Consider the following 17,894-nt stretch of genomic DNA (forward strand, 5'->3'; position numbering starts at 1 on the left):
AAAGTCAAACGGCGCTCCTTCACTTCTAAGTTCTGCGGTGCGCCCAAAAAGTGGTTTACCCCCACATATGGGGTATTGGCGTATTAAGGAGAAATTGCATAACAAAATTTATGGTTACATTTCTGTTTATACACTTGTGAAAATTAAAAAAATGGTTCTGAATTAAGATGTTTGCAAAAAAAAGTTAAATGTTCATTTTTTCCTTCCACATTGTTTCAGTTCCTGTGAAGCACGTAAAGGGTTAATAAACTTCTTGAATGTGGTTTTGAGAACCTTGAGGGGTGTAGTTTTTAGAATGGTGTCACACTTCATTATTTTCGATCATATAGACCCCTCAAAATGACTTCAAATGTGATGTGGTCCCTAAAAAAAAAAATGGTGTTGTAAAAATGAAAAATTGCTGGTCAACTTTTAACCCTTACAACTACCTAACAAAAAAAAATTTTGTTTCCAAAATTGTGCTGATGTAAAGTAGACATGTGGGAAATGTTATTTATTAACTATTTTTCATGACATATCTCTCTGATTTAAGGGCATAAAAATAAAGTTTGAAAATTGCAAAATTTTAAAAATTTTCGCCATATTTCCGTTTTTTCATAAATAATCGCAAGTAATATCGAAGAAATGTTACCACTAACATGAAGTACAATATGTCACGAAAAAACAATCTCAGAATCAGCGGGATCCGTTGAAGCGTTCCAGAGTTATAACCTCATAAAGTGACAGTGGTCAGAATTGCAATAATTGGCTCGGTCAATAAGTACCAAATTGGCTCTGTCACTAAGGGGTTAAAGTGAACATGACCGCTTTATAAACTCAACCAGGTATGTTGACTCTGAAATGCTGCAGTGTTTCAGAGAAAATCTTCTCCCTGCCCTGGATTTTAGTCTCTGGCTTATTTAAGCAGCGACCTGCCAATTCAGGACCATGGATGGGGATAAGATGTCGGGGACCACTTGTCCAACCCACAGCGTTGCAGAGTCAAACATACCTGGCTAAGATCATACAGCCAGTGCCTGATACATGCCGCTGGATTGGGCAACGTGTGTACATATTAATATATCTCATAATGAACACGTATGTCACTGAAAAAAGGAGTGGGAGGGAGTGGGTTGTAGGAGAGTAAATCTTAGTTTATAATGAACGCTAATATGGTCACATGGTTTTCTTGTCCAACAGATGTCTGCTGAGCCTCTGCGATGACATGAGTGTGCAGGGCAGGTAGAGGTAGTGCTGGATATAGGAGATCTTGTGCACATGAGTTGTGAAGGAAATGGAGTGGAAAAACTTATATTTAAGTTTATATTGATGAACCCCTTAGACTTGCTGCTGGAATAGAAAATATCTTTCAAACTAAATTCCCAAGTACTTTTAATTAGCAAATCACTCGTTTTGTTTAGGGAAGTCATCTCTGTAGAAGTAAGGCTACTTTCACACTAGCGTCGGAATCTCCCCGTCGCAATGCGTCGGGCAGAGATTCCGACGCTAGCGTTTAACGCACTGCACAACGGGTGCAGCGGATGCATTTCTACAGCGCATCCGCTGCCCCATTGTGAGGTGGGGGTGGAGTTCCGGCCGCGCATGCGCGGTCGGAAAAAGCGGTCCGTCAGGAGCAAAAAACGTTACATGTAGCGTTTTTTGCTCCCGACGGTCCGCCAAAGCACGACGCATCCGTCGCACGACGGATGCGACGTGTGGCAATCCATCGCAATGCGTCGTCAATACAAGTCTATGGGGAAAAAACGCATCCTGCAAGCACTTTTGCAGGATGCGTTTTTTCTGCAAAACGACGCATTGTGACGGATTGCAGAAAACGCTAGTGTGAAAGTACCCTAACACAACCACCGCCTTGTTACTGACACCTGTCCTACAATGAGAAGACCACTGCCAGCGAGTATATGTAGTATGAAGTGCCACCCTCCATGTGTTGGAAGATGTGCCTCAAGTCTGATTTAATATAATAAATATCGGGGATGGTGAGAGGACCTCTGTCCACCATGTCTTATTGGTTTGCTGGGCAGATGCTGTGACCTGGAGATAATTGATAGAACTTTTGCAGATCTCGTTACAGCAGTGCAACCACCTACTGCATTCCTGGAGAGTGTAACCTCTTCAACATGGCATTACATAACCTTTTAAGTGCTTCCGTATAGAATATATGGCACATTGGGTTTAGTAAGATACTTCCATACAAGCCACTTTTTTATTTTTTGTCCAAGGCACACAGAACTCTGGTTCTCATAAAATCTGCAATCCCAGAATTGTTAATACTCCACAAAGAACCACAGTCCGTAAATCCCATAAAATATACCTTTATTAAATATACAAAATTATAAAATTGAACAACGGATAAGATACATTGGGACAAATGGGGGCTAGTGAGAAAAACTGTACGGCAGTAAAATACAGGGCTACAGAGTACTCCCCACCATGTCAGCACAACATGTCACATAATATATACTCCAATGAGTGATGTAAACAAGTACACACAATAGAGCACTGATAGATAATACTGAGGCCAGGGACAGTATATTAACAATTTAGGTGCAAGTGCACATATGGCAAAGAGATTTCACTGCATGCCGGCCACATATCAGTATAGAATATAGGAAGGTGTATACCTGATGCTTGGCCTCAGTATTATCTATCAGTGCTCTATTGTGTGTACTTGTTTACATCACTCATTGGAGTATATATTATGTGACATGTTGTGCTGACATGGTGGGGAGTACTCTGTAGCCCTGTATTTTACTGCCGTACAGTTTTTCTCACTAGCCCCCATTTGTCCCAATGTATCTTATCCGTTGTTCAATTTTATAATTTTGTATATTTAATAAAGGTATATTTTATGGGATTTACGGACTGTGGTTCTTTGTGGAGTATTAGGATTTCTGTTTACAGTTGTCCCTTTAGTTTAGTCCAAATATACACACATGATATATTTCTTACAATATTGGTACTTGTTTACTTATAATCTGTGTGTATTATGTGTGTCACAACTTTATTATAATCCCAGAATTGGCAATAGCACCTATACATTATATTATAAAAGGGGAAAACTGTCACTAACTTTGTGGATAGAGGCACAATTACTTTTTAGTTCCCATAATGACAAATGCTGATAAATGTGTATATCATATAAGGCTCAGGATTCTTATTATATGAACTATTTTCTGTCTGTACCATTATTTTCCGATTTTTCTCTTGCAGCTGTTGAGAACATTTTTCTCATTTTTACTCTCCTTGTTTCAGGTTTGAGTGGGACAAACTTTTGGAGAATGTTCATTGTTTGATCATAAGTGTGACAAAAACTGACAAGCAGGAAGCTTATGTACTCAGGTAATGCGACTTCTTTCTGAACACTTTCATCTGTCACACTTAAAGGGAAGGTACCGCGTTTGTAGATCATTAGTAAATCAATGAAATGTAGCATAACATCCTGTTATAACCAAGTTTTGAATGCATTTGAAACATATTTCGTGTGTTATAGGAGTTTAAAGAAGGCAATGGGGGCTGACATCTATTTTTCACAGTAGCAGCACAACACTTTCAGTGTCATAATACGGCACCCCATGGACATAGGAGATAACAGACAGACTTAGGGTACCTTCACACTAAACGATATCGCTAGCGATCCGTGACGTTGCAGCGTCCTGGCTAGCGATATCGTTTAGTTTGACACGCAGCAGCGATCAGAATCCTGCTGTGATGTCGTTGGTCGGGGCTAGAAGGCCAGAACTTTATTTGGTCGCTGGCTCTCCCGCTGACATCGCTGAATCGGCGTGTGGCACCGATTCAGCGATGTCTTCGCTGGTAACCAGGGTAAACATCGGGTTACTAAGCGCAGGGCCGCGCTTAGTAACCCGATGTTTACCCTGGTTACCATCCTAAAAGTTAAAAAAACAAACGCTTCATACTTACCTTCCGCTGTCTGTCCTCCGGCGCTGTGCTTTCCTGCACTGACTGTGAGCACAGCGGCCGGAAAGCACAGCGGTGACGTCACCGCTGTGCTTTCCGGCTGGCCGGCGCTCACAGTCAGTACAGAGAAGCAGAGCGCCAGAGGACAGACAGCGGAAGGTAAGTATGAAGCATTTGTTTTTTTTACTTTTAGGATGGTAACCAGGGTAAACATCGGGTTACTAAGCGCGGCCCTGCGCTTAGTAACCCGATGTTTACCCTGGTTACTGGCATCGTTGGTCGCTGGAGAGCAGTCTGTGTGACATCTCTCCAGCGACCAAACAGCGACGCTGCAGCGATCCGGATCGTTGTCTGGATCGCTGCAGCGTCGTTTAGTGTGAAGGTGCCTTTAACCCCTTCAAGTCGCGGCCCTTTTACATTTTTGCGTTGTCGTTTTTCACTTCCCTCCTTCCCTGAGCCATAACTTTTTTATTTTTCCGTCAATATGGTCATGTGAGGGCTTATTTTTTGCGGGACAAGTTGTACTTTTGAACGACACCATTGGTTTTACCATGTCTTTTACTAGAAAACGGGAAAAAAATTCCAAGTGCGGTGAAATTGCAAAAAAAGTGCAATCCCACACTTGTTTTTTGTTTGGCTTTTTTGCTAGGTTCACTAACTGCTAAAACTAACCTGCCATTATGATTCTCTAGGTCATTACGAGTTCATAGACACCTAATATGTCTAGGTTATTTTTTATCTAAGTGGTGAAAAAAAATTCCAAACTTTGCTAAAAAAAAGTGCCATTTTCCGATACCCGTAGCGTCTCCATTTTTCGTGATCTGGGGTCGGGTGAGGGCTTATTTTTTGTGTGCCGAGCTGATGTTTTTAATGATACCATTTTTGCGCAGATACGTTCTTTTGATCGCCCGTTATTGCATTTTAATGCAATGTTGCGGTGACCAAAAAAACGTAATTCTGGCGTTTCGGATTTTTTTCTCGCTACGCCGTTTAGCAATCAAGTTAATGCTTTTCTTTAATTGATCGGGCGATTCTGAACACGGCGATACCAAATATGTGTATGTTTGATTTTTTTTTTTTATTGTTTTATTTAGGATGGGGCAAAAGGGGGTGATTTAAACTTTTATATTTTTTATATTTTTTTCATATTTTTAAGAACATTTTTTTTTTTACTTGTGCCATGCTTCAATAGCCTCCATGGGAGACTAGAAGCTGGCCATAGCCTGATCGGCTCTGCTACATAGCAGCGATCATCAGATCGCTGCTATGTAGCTGAAATGCAGGTGTGCTGTGAGCGCCGACCACAGGGGGGCGCTCACAGCAGGCCTGCATCAGTAACCATAGAGGTCTCAAGGACCTCTATGGTTACCTTCCTGATGCATCGCCGACCCCCGATCATGTGACGGGGGTCGGCGATGACGTCATATCCGGCCGCCCGGCCGGATGCGGTAGTTAAATGCCGCTGTCTGTGTTTGACAGCGGCATTTAACAGGTTAATAGCGGCGGGTGAATAGCGATTTCACCCGCCGCTATTGCGCGCACATGTCAGCTGTAGAAAACAGCTGACATGTCGCGACTTTGATGTGGGCTCACCGCCGGAGCCCACATCAAAGGGGGTGACACGGCATGCGCTGTACTAGTACGGCGCATGTCGTGAAGGGGTTAATAGAGCAGTCACTGCTGTAAACTGGGCACGCCTCTGTGGGCTGCACAATTCACAGTAGTGGGAGTGTCTGCTGTCATTTTCATGGAACCCTCGGATCTGCTAACTAAACATAAGCAGTACTGATTCCAGCAGAACAGGTCCTAGATTGAGGGCTGACAGTAGTAAAATGCAGTAGAAAAGCAATAGCGGAGACATTAAGGAGGAACAGTGTGCCATTAGCATTATGGGAACAGGAGCTGTCAGCTGCTGGTCAGGAGTTGTGATTCATCCCTCAGTAAGATAAGAAGGAACTGTGGGTCTGCAGTCAATGGCCAGGCATTGTGGAGGGGGGTGAGAGAGACAGTAACTGCTGGTGATAGCATATCACAGAGCAGTCACCCACAAAATGGCACTGCCCTGTGATGCTACTCTTCATTCTGCCCCAGGGATACTAGACCACCCAAAGACCACATTAGAAATGTTTGAAGACATTGCTTTAATATATTTTATTTACTATTTTAAGCTTAATTTCACAAAAAACAAACTACAAGAGAACCGGTGGCATCTTCCCTTTAACAGTATACTTTTTATATAGCCAGTTTGTTGCTGCATTGTTCTCCCAGAGGTCAGCTGTGATTGCCAGATGTCTTAGGCATCAGATCACTAAAAGCCAAGCGCAGCACCCACTGAAATCACTTTATCTGATGCCACTGGTCTGGTGGTTCCTCTTCAGTCCTATGCCCCGATAGACTACAAAATATACAACTACCGGTAATCTAAAACATACACCATACTCTAAAATTGTTCATATTACAAACCCCATTTACAGAAAAAGGTTAAGTTGTAATTGTAACATACAGATCCTCTGTGTGAATCTTCTCTTCACTGTTACACTTCCCTATCACTGCTGAATGGTCTCCAGAAGTAGCATGTCCCCCATGGAAATGACCATTTTTGGCTAGGTCAGTGTCCTATAATAGCCTGTGGCTCAAATATTATTTTTGGAAGGGTGTGATTTCCAGCATGTTGCAACTTAGTTTTGCAACAGTTGAGCCTAGTATATGAAACTAGTATCCCAAAATAGTTAGTTTGTGGCTTTTTAATTCATATGGTGATATATTCTCACAATGTGGGCACAGAATGACATTGCCCATTCAATGACCTATATTCTGTGTGATCTTGCCCTCTAAACAAAAGCAAATGGTGTTAATACACCATAAATAAAGTTTTAGGCAAGAGCTACACTACCGACGTGTTGTGTGACCCTGAAATCACAGGGACACACTGTAACATTCGATGTAATGATTTCCAATGGTGGTGTGTTGTTTCTCAATGTGTTGCATTGTCACTTGCAAGTCGCACATGAGACGCTTGCCACAGACTTTAGTGCAAGTCACACGTGACATGCGATTTGCCAGCAACTCATCTGAAACTTGGCCGTTTAACTTACAGCAAAATCAAAGCTCTAGAATAGTCAGTTTCAGACATGTTCTTGGTCACACAGCTTTGTATATCTCAAGCCTAAACACTCCCTTTTATACGGTCATTCCCATTTCAGCCAGTCATGGTTTAGATGCATCTCTGTTCTTGCTTATAGGAGGGTGGGAGCAGTTTGTGTCTCTATAGCTGTGTAAAGCCTACATGGCTTTTATCGAAGTGGTCTAATATCTCCTAAGATTAGATATTTCAGCTAATGTGACCATTCCTTCCTAATTGTCTGTTTTATTTTCAGTGAGAGTAGCATGTTTGTCTCCAAGAGACGTTTCATTTTGAAGACATGTGGTACCACCCTCTTACTGCAAGCACTGGTTCCCCTGTTGGAGCTCGCTAGGGAGTACTGTGGGTTTGATGACATCCAGGTAAGCATGACCGCCATTAGAACAAAGCCTCAGGTAAATCTCGTACTATTTTGTAAAGTTGTGATTGTGGGACAACACCTGTATCATATACCCACAGGATAGGAGATATGTTTTACATGGTGGGGCTCCCACGTATGGGATCCTTGCAGATCATGAGAATGGGAGTCCCAAATACCCCATTTGAATGAAACGGACAGGGCATATGCTCAGTCTTTGCGCCTGACAGCAATAACTAAGCACTGTACTTCACATGCTCGACCACTGCAATGAGTTACTTAGACTTTGAAATAAAAATTCTAAAGTTCACTTTCCACTAATGAGATTGGAAAACTCCTTTTTAAAAGCATAAACTACAGACGCTATAGCCTTTAGGAACCCTCCCACAAAGGTGTATAAATAGATTTTTACCTACAAAAATTCATTTTAAAGCCAAATTTCTTGCACATGCAGGGTGTAACAGACACCCACAAAATCTTTTCAACCAAACAAAAGTGACATTTCCACCAAGTGAAGACATTTAAGAATTAAAGGGAACCTGTCACCCCAAAAATCGAAGATGCGCTGCGGCCATCGGCATCGGGGGCTTATCTACAGCATTCTGTAATGCTGTAGATAAGCCCCGATGTAACCTGAAAGATGAGAAAAAAAGGTTATATTATACTCACCCAGGGGCATCCCGCTGCGGTCCGGTACGATGGGTGTCGCGGTCCAGTCTGGGGCTTCCTATCTTCTTACAATGACGTCCTCTTCTTGTCTTCATGCCGCATCTCCAGCGCAGGTGTATTTTGCCCTGTTGAGGGCAGAGCAAAGTACTGCAGTGCACAGGTGCCGGGCGTCTCTGACCTTTCCCGGCGCCTGCGCAAGGCAGTACTTTGCTCTGCCTTCAACAGGGCGAAGTACGCCTGCACTGGAGCTGCGGCATGAAAACAAGAAGAGGATGTCATCGTAAGAAGATAGGAAGGACCGGATTGCGACGCCCATCGTACCGGACCGCAGCGGGACCACCCCTGGGTGAGTATAATCTAACCTGTTTTTCTTTCTGGTTACATCGGGGGCTTTTCTACAGCATTACAGAATGCCGGTGGCCGCAGCTCATCTTTGATTTTTGGGGTGTCAGGTTCCCTTTGTTGTCCGCTACTTGGACATCTTCTTGTCATGGCCCTTGCTTGGTTCCCAATAATAAAGCCTATACTCGCCACCCCTGCTGGCGCCGTTCCCATGGTGTCAGCACTCCGTCTCCTGGGGCTCCCATGCTATTGTTGTGACGCCGGCGTCACTGACTCCGCGCCCTGTCGTATTGAGCAAGAAGAGGAAGTCGGAGATCAGCTGCAGGCTGGACTTCCTCTTCATGTTTGAGTGGTCTGAAGTCGGGAACAGTGACACCGTTGCTGACTAGATGCTGGCATCACATGTCACAACACCGCATGAGAGCCTCAAAACTGCGAGTGCCAACACCATGGCAGCGGCACAATGGGGAGTACAGGCTTTATTATTTTATGGGGGCCAAACATTTTGACCAAGAAGGGTTTGTCCTAGTAGTGGGCAACCACTTTAAGCTTGTTGGACCATGTCTCGGCTACTCTACAATTGAATGTTGGGCTTGGCTGAATAGAGTGGAGAAAGCCTATCTTTGCAGTGAGCAAAAGGGTTGGGGGAATAGTAAAGTTACTGACCCTTCATCTTTCCAGATTTTCATTAGAACAGTGATATTATGGCCCTGTGTAGATCTAATGGGCCTCATTTATCAGAATTGTGTAACTGAAAAAATGTCTATTCATATGAGAGACCTTCTTTTTTATTTTTTCTCCTCCCCCCACTTATTACAGAACTTCTTTTATTCACGAAAAAATTTTATGAAACCAGACCATCAGGAATACCCACATAGAAATTTCCAGGAAGAAGTTGAATTCCTAAATGAAATTTTTCCAAGTATGTGGATTATTCAACAAAAATGCATTTTTCATATATATGTTTGATCCTTTTTTTTTTTTTTTTATCTCTCCAGAATATGCGCCACTTGTTTGAATAACAATTTATATGACGTCACACAATTTCCCCCCATTAATAAATGTGACATTGCTTAGCATAGGGGTCAGCAATCTTTGGTAAAATTACAACTCCCAGCATATCCTGATAGCTGATGACCTGTCCGGAGCTGTAGTTTCACAACACTGTGAGAAAATTTGCTGACCCCTGCCATTTCATTCATTGTAATTTACTTACGATATGAGGTATGAACAGAAATGCTACAGGAGCAAAAATTGGCATCACTAAACCAAGTCTTCATGTAGAACCTTGAGTACTCTGTTCCCCAGCACGATTGCCTCTCCAGGTTGTCATATCTGACCAGTGTGCGGGAGGATAGCCATGTTTTGCAAACATGCGCTTCATGACCACACTGTCACAAACTTGTGCGGTAGGGTACAAGAGTTTTGTTTGGATTCTGGTGAACTAGTGTTACTAGAGAACCTGTAAATTCCCTAATAAAAATGGTGACTGTCTGCTAGAACAGATTACGAACTCAATGTATTCAATATGTTGAGTATCTTTGATGCATTCAGTTTTGATGTGGAGTTGAGAGCAGATTCAGCATATGGTGCTGTTTGTTTTGTTTTTTTTCTGTTTGATTTTTTCCCTAATGGAAAATGCACTTAACTCAATAGGAGGCGGATATGTAATACCCTGCCACAGCCACGAAGACAAATAAGTAGAAGAAAAAAGGACATGCAAAGACAGGGATCACCATAAGTATAACAAGTACTTAATAACTTACAAGCCATAGCAACATTTTAAAAACACTTAAAAAGGCACAAATGCCATAGCAATATACCAGACCACAGCCCTATAGGGTTAATCCATCTGTCTGGAGTGGTATACAGAGAGCCAATAAAATATACATTACGGTATGAGTACATGTTGTAAAAAAAAAAGTAAGTACTAAGCAATCTGAAATCTATAGCTAAGATAGTTTTTTTGGTTGTGCCATTATCCTACATTGCTTATTGGCTGTAAACCACTTGTCCTTCTTGAACGTTTGGCTTGTGGTTCATGTATTTATACTCTTTTCTAGTGACCCCTCTCAAATTTGTGTAGGTTTTCTTGGATATAGATTTCAGGTGGATTAGTACTTGCCTTTTTTAAAATATGTACTCATACTGTAGTGTATATTTCATTGGCTCTCTGTATACTACTTTGGATGGATAAGATTTCAACCCTATAGGGTTATGGTCTGGTATATTGTTATGGCATTTGTGCCTTTTTAAGTGTTTTTTAAAATGTGTGATGGCTTGTGGGTTAATAAATATTTATGACTTATGGTGATCCCTGTCTATGCTTGTCCTTATTTCTTCTACTTGATCTATTTGGCATGTGATGGGTGGATCCCAATTATATTTATGGTGGTGCCCTCTGTTTTTTCACTATGAGAAGTCTGAGCAGCTCCACAATCAAGCTGTTCCGGCCGCCAACAGCACTGGTGATCAACAGGGGTGCCGGGTGTCTGATCCCAACCGATCAGACATCGATAACCTATCCTACGGCTAGGTAGTCAATGAAAAAGTAGTGGACAACCTCTTTAAGGGATTGTTAATTTGTTCAACTCCTAAAGACATTCCACAGTCGGAGATGCAGTTAAGTGGCATACTAATTTCTGGTATAGGTGTCATTTCATGTGAACTTGTAGCCAAATGTCCGTGCCTCCCTCCTCATCTCCTTAGAACTTTATGCCATCTCCTTTTATACCATCTCCTATCTCAGAAATGTAAAAACCTGTATTGCAGATTTTACCTGTGAACTGAGAATGAATAGTCTGTCCAGGAGCAGAAAGAAGCAGATTTTTGTGTAATACATCTAGTTTTCATGTATACTATTGATTTCTGAAAAAACAGCCCCAATTCTGGATCTTCTGCTCTGCAATTGTCCAATACTTCCCCCTTAAATTTGGAAATGGCCTGTGCCTTGCTTCTTTCTCCGATTTCTGGAGCAGGTTTATCAGTACTAATTCTTACACAGTGCAAACTAGATAACCTCAAAATACAAAAGTCATGAAAGTATTTGACACATTTAGCTTGACAAATGGGTCCCAGTGTTGCTTAAAAATGGTTTTGTCAGATTCATATTTTAGTCTTCAAAACTACTTATCACAGGGAGAAGAGTATGTTTCACAAAAAGCAAACCTCCACAGAAATGAATATGCATGATAAACTGTCTATATTGATAGCGCCTGCATAACTGCTGTGAGCCAGATCTCATGGCTTTACACTATGCCACCTGGAAGTACGGGAGCACAGGGGGCTATGACAACCCTCTACAGAGGAATTTCGGACGCCTGTGAGGAGTTGGGTCCTTTTCTATAACTACAATGTATGTTATAAAATTAGTGAATTATTTATTTTTAGCTACTATGCATACCCTTAACCTCATCTTGGGTTCTCTTTAATGCCTTGAATTTAAAGCTTGTTAACAAAGCATTAGAGGGAAGTGCAATATGTGAAATTGTCATTTTTCTCTTTTCAGATGGTGCAGCTTATTGCATGGGGCGCATGAATTCTGACTGCTGGTAAGTATGTAACCTCGTAATTCCCAACACTGACAGTTCTCACCAATCCTGCTGTGACCTCCACTGACAAAGGGCATGGCTCTGAGATGTCCTATCAGAATGGAGTGGCCGTGTATGCGTGCTAACACTCCATTCATTCAGACACTGCTGGCGAAAGCTCAGCCATGTACTCAACTGACAGTCCAAGCAATCGGGTCTAAAAAATTTTAAATTATTACTGTGCATAAATGAACAATGACCATTATTATCAGTTTGCCCCATACCATCACAATTATTTTACAATGCTTTGTGTGTTTGTAGGTACTTGTATACTCTGGATGTCCCAGATGGGTTTGTCATCAACCAGCCAGATCAGACACTGGAAATTTTAATGAGTGAGCTTAACCCTGAGATCATGGACCAGTTCTACATGAAAGATGGTGTTACTGCAAATGATGTCACTCGTGTAAGTTACATTATTTACGATGTAATGGTATTGACCCTAACCCCCATCAGCTCATTGTGAACTGGTGTCAAACGTCCTTTTAGCTGCCAATAAATTGGCAAGAGCGCCATATAATGAGGGATAGAAGTAAAATTAAATGCTATATTGGTTTTGTGATTTTCTGAGTCAAAGGCAAACAGGAGTTTCTAGAAAAGACAGCAAGAGTGCTGCTTAACCGGCACACAACTAAGTGGTTATGGGGATGTCTGGTGAAACTAAGTCCACGTGCACACGTTGCGGATTACTCTGCGGATTTTTCCGGACTGATTTTGGTAGATCCGCAGGTAACCCGAACTGCGGAATTACCGCAGATTTACCGCCATTTTTTTGGGTGGATTCCACCTGCTGATTCCTATTATGGAGCAGGTGTAAACCGCTGCGGAATCCGCACAAAGAATTGACATGCTGCGGAATAAACAACGCTACGTTTACGTGTGTTTTTTTCCGCAGCATGTGCACTGCGGATTTTGTTTTCCATACATTTACATGGTACTGTGAACTCAAAGAAAACTGCTGCGGATCCGCAGCAAAATCCGCAGCGTGTGCACATACCCTAAGGCTGTGTGCACACTATGCGGAATTGGTGCGGATCCGCAGCGGATTTTTCCGCGCAGAAGCACTGCAGTTCCGCACAGTGATTTACAGTGCAGTGCAGCCAGTGCAGGAGGAGTGCAGAGAAGCACAGCGCCGGGGACAGACAGCGGTAGGTAAGTATGTAGTGTTTTTTTTTTTTTTACTTTTACGCTAGTAACCAGGGTAAACATCGGGTTACTAAGCGCGGCCCTGCGCTTAGTTACCCGATGTTTACCCTGGTTACCCGGGGACTTCAGGATCGTTGGTCGCTGGAGAGCTGTCTGTGTGACAGCTCTCCAGGGACCAAACAGCGACGCTGCAGCGATCAACATCGTTGTCGGTATCGATGCAGCGTCGCTTAGTGTGACGGTACCTTTATTGTGCTGCTGTGTTATCACCTGGTGATAACTTGTAAATAAGTGGACCCCTTACTAATCCGCTGAAAGGGCCACTTATATCTGCATTAGAATGGCACACCAGTGCACATGCTGGACTGCTACTCCATTCATTCCCTATAGGGCTGCTGGAAAAAGCCTAAAGGTACCATCACACTCAGCGACACTGCAGCGATATAGACAACGAGCCGATCGCTGCAGCGTCGCTGTTTAGGTCGCTAGGAGACGTCAAACACAGCAACTCCAGAACGATGCAGGAGCGATCCAGTGACGTAACGGCGACTCACTTATCGTTCTCGCTGGTTGTTCGCTCCATGTAAAACGTTGCTGGCGTCGTTGCTTTTGATGTTAAACATGACGAATCACGCCGACCTGGCAACGAAATAAAGTTCTGGCCTTCTAGCTCCGACCAGCGATGGCACAGCGGAATCCAGATCGCTGCTGCGTGTCAAACACAATGAGATCGCTATCCAGGACGCTGCAACGTCACGGATCACTGTAGTTCTCGTTGCAAAGTTGCTGAGTGTGAAGGTACCTTAATGAATGGAGCAGTGGTAAGGCATGTATACTGCCACTCCATTCTATTAGATTCCTCATTCTGCCGATCAATGGTGCTCCCAGCAATTAAAGCCCACTGATCAGTATGCAATCACATATTTGGTGGCATCATAGTTTCACTGGATGACCCCTTTTATTGTCATTGGTCTTTGTAATATTAGTTTGTATGCGGTCACTGGTGGTGTATATTTACTCTGTGTGATTAAATTCTATGATTTTAACAAACGCGCAATGTGATTTTGTAAATATTATAGCAGAAAACGCACTGTGAGCCAGACGTGCGATTACACCCTTATTGATACCTGTAGGAATGATCATGTTGTAATATTCTGACTGCAATGCATATGGAACTCTTTACATCTGATTTACTGTACTTGTTTTTTCCTTTCTTTTAGATGAGTGGAATTCGTGACCTGATACCAGGTTCTGTCATTGATGCTACAATGTTCAGTCCTTGTGGTTACTCAATGAATGGGATGAAATCAGATGTAAGTATCAGTCATTTACCAACAGTTTGATTTATTTCCTACTTGAAAACAGTAGTGCCTAATTTTATTTTTTCATCTTAGGGAACTTACTGGACCATTCACATCACTCCAGAGCCAGAATTTTCCTATGTTAGCTTTGAAACTAATGTATCACAAACTACTTATGAAGACCTCATTAGTAAAGTTGTAGATGTTTTTAAGCCGAGGAAATTTGTGACCACCCTTTTTGTTAATCAGGTAAAGAACTTTTTCCTGGGAAGTGGGAGGGGGGGGGTTTATTTCAGCTGCTCTGAGCTGCATTCTCCCAGTAATAGGTAGAGAGATATATATATACACACACACACACACACACACACACACACACACACACACACACGTGAGCGTTTCTAACAAACTTTCTATTCTTTTGTCGTTAGAGTTCCAAATGTCGCACAGCATTCACTTGTGCTCAGAAGATTGAAGGCTTCAAGCAACTTGATCGCCAGTTCGCTCAGTTCAACGATTACAATTTTGTTTTCACCAGTTTTGCAAAGATCCAAGCGCAGCAGAGTTGATTAGAAAAAATGAGAAAAAAACGCAAAAAGAAATCGAATGAAAGAGGTGGTGGGTGCTTGCTAGCTAATGTCGCCAGGGCCAATGGTTTCCACTACCATCACCTTCTAGTTACAGGAAGCCCTGAATATAATCCTAGTATGAGTTTGAATTATATCCATTATTATATCAAGGAGTTAGATAACTTGCATGAATGCTCTCTCCTGTGTGTAGATACTCAATGCCACTCTTGCTGTGAAATTGAAGTGCATGTAGAAAAGTTAAACACATACTGTGCTAGATTCTATAATTCTTGTAAAAATGCACCTAGGTCAACCCACAGCATAGTTTTTCTACAGGTGTCACCAAAAATTCCACACAGACAAGGTTTTCGTCCACACTAGCTCATGTTTGTAGGATCAATACCATATTTTGTGAATTACAGGATCACGTGTGTCGATTCATCACTGGACCATATTTTCTGGCTCTATGGAAGTTGTTTTTCACAAATAAAATTTATATTGTGCATAGTTTAGTTTCCAGTTATGTCGATGATTGACATTTACTCTTTTTTTTTTTTTTTATTCTGTAATTTGGGACCTTTTTTAAAACACGTTCTGTTAAGGCAAATGTTATCAATAACCTTTCCCTTAGGCGGCAAGCCAAGTTAGTACAGGATAAGGCCGTGTAAAACATGTCCATGGATATTTATTTCACCACTATCTGGTGCTCACTTGCATCAACATTTGTATTTTATTCATGCAAAAATTAGGTTTGTAAGTGCACGGATTAGGCTTATCAGTTAGCTTGCAGTTCTCAGGTCCTCTTTACTCTTCTCTGCTAGCGCTGCTTTCCTCGTCTTGACGGTGAAGACCGAGGCTCTACTGCAAAATGTCACCTTTGCTGTCGATCAAGAAGGGGGCGGCACTGGTAGGGAAAAAGGTGAAGATGACCCGTTACTGACGGGTTCCTTTTGCATTTTCATATTCATAAGCTTATTTGATTTGTACTGTATATTTGCATTGGTTGCAGGTGACTTGAAGCCATGAAGTCGGAGCATACTGCCATTTCTTTACCAATATTGACCTAGATCTTTCTCTGTAAATCGCAGTAACTGCCAATTTGCATTGTGCGTTAACAATATGTTCCAAACCTGCCAGATCTCCCACCAGGCGTAATACTTAGCTCTTCATGGAGCATCCCTGTGACACTCTGCATGTGACTACTCTTCTGTATATAACAGTGCGGTGACTACCTGCTCTTCCTGTGTAAATGTGTAGTGCTGGTTCTTTACTATATCTCAGTTACAACATGGAGAGTTGGTGAGAATATGGGAATTACTGATGGTCAATCGTGGTGTACTGGGCAGACGTTCAGAAATGTGGAGCTGTAAAATACCAATTGTTTCCATTTCTGTGTCTGTGTACCATCCTTTCTGGATATGTTGCATCATTGTACCCTACATATTTATATACATTACTTTTATAGTGTGAAACTATGCATGGTTTGAAATCAATGCATTGGAGACATTCATGTTCTTTAGAGCTTAATTACCATTGTGCAGAATTGGCAAGATGACTGTTGATCCTCGGCATCTGATGACAAATTGCAGCCTCAATTTTTGGCCAGAATTATTGGAGCTCTTCCATGAAATTTGGCTTATGCGACCTGCTCTGTTTTACAGATCTCGTGATGTCTACTACTAGTCTATGGGGAAAGCATGTGCTGTCATAATACACATATGAGCAGTTATTGGGTTATATTCAGGTGTTCTGACACATCGAGGGAGGAACTTGAATTTTTTTCCATTATTTTTGTATACTTTAGATATAGTGGATAGGGTTTGGCCCAAATGTCATTTTTAAATATGATCGAAAACTACCAAAAATACAGTACTAAAATTTCTCCTTTTGTATGAAAAAATCTAGGCTGCATAGCCACTACACTATTGGCTTGTGAGGAGGCATCAGAAGGGCGGGAGTGTTTCTGAAAAAAGGCAAAGCAGCAAATGAAATGGTATTTTGTTAAATTACAGAAACTGAGAAAATGTGTCAACAGGCGCTGAGGAGCAACTTTCAGAAGATTATAGGTCAGGCAGCAAATCCAGCTTTATACATCTGTAAATGTGAAGCTTCACGCAAGAAGTCAATAGTGAATAGTGTTTGAGCGCCTGTTCCTACAATTGGTGAGAACCAATCCACGAAACAATGGCCGTTCACTCATGTTTTTAATATAATCTGACCTGTGAAAGTGTCTGTCCAGGCTTCAGTTTTTATATTAAGCGTGGCTCGATGGGGAGGGGTATTTGGCATATTGAGGGGCCATATTTGAATGTGATTTGGGAAAAACAGGTTATGTTGGTCAATTGTAGGCTAATTATGTCTAAATTATACCTATAAAATACCTTACAATAAGTACATAGTAATATATATGGATGACCTGTTTAAAAACGTTGGGAGAGTTAATTGCATTTTTAGGTTCTCTAGTTCATTGAGATGAGAAAAAAAGTGGCTTCCTATTTTTCTCTACACTGTTAGATTTTGCTTAATTGAACTGTACTGAAAATATCTGTACCTCAGACCTAAATGCTTCAATAAATATGCATAAATCATGACTTGTCTTGTGTGATCTATTGTTAAATCTTGTAAGTCTGGTACATAAGATGTGGCATAAGGCTCTGCTTACATCTCTGGTTGACATTTGTATGTAGTAGATTCAGTATTAAGAGAAACTGAATCTATTACAAATGGTGCAAAAACGGATGTTCACTTTGATTTCCTTTATACATCTGTTTTTACTAAAGGTCTCTGATTATAGTGTCCTGGGCATGTGCAGTGCTAAAATAAAAAAAAAAAATTCCCAAATAACATGGCATGACCATCCGT

The 17,894-nt window shown here is 41.7% G+C and overlaps 1 protein-coding gene across 1 annotated transcript in view; it reads left to right on the top strand.

The window, feature by feature from the left end:
• AMD1 (adenosylmethionine decarboxylase 1) overlaps window positions 1–17,623 on the top strand; it is a 42,286-nt gene extending 24,663 nt beyond the window's left edge. The window contains exons 2-9 of the mRNA XM_069726139.1: window positions 3,253–3,339; window positions 7,296–7,422; window positions 9,249–9,351; window positions 11,938–11,980; window positions 12,281–12,425; window positions 14,386–14,478; window positions 14,560–14,715; window positions 14,895–17,623. Coding sequence (XP_069582240.1) covers window positions 3,253–3,339; window positions 7,296–7,422; window positions 9,249–9,351; window positions 11,938–11,980; window positions 12,281–12,425; window positions 14,386–14,478; window positions 14,560–14,715; window positions 14,895–15,032 — 892 coding nt within the window. The 3' untranslated portion in view covers window positions 15,033–17,623. The remainder of the gene's footprint in view (window positions 1–3,252; window positions 3,340–7,295; window positions 7,423–9,248; window positions 9,352–11,937; window positions 11,981–12,280; window positions 12,426–14,385; window positions 14,479–14,559; window positions 14,716–14,894) is intronic.
• The last annotated feature ends 271 nt before the right edge of the window (window positions 17,624–17,894 follow it).

This window comes from Ranitomeya imitator, chromosome 5, assembly GCF_032444005.1.
Source record: "Ranitomeya imitator isolate aRanImi1 chromosome 5, aRanImi1.pri, whole genome shotgun sequence".
Taxonomy (NCBI): domain Eukaryota; kingdom Metazoa; phylum Chordata; class Amphibia; order Anura; family Dendrobatidae; genus Ranitomeya; species Ranitomeya imitator.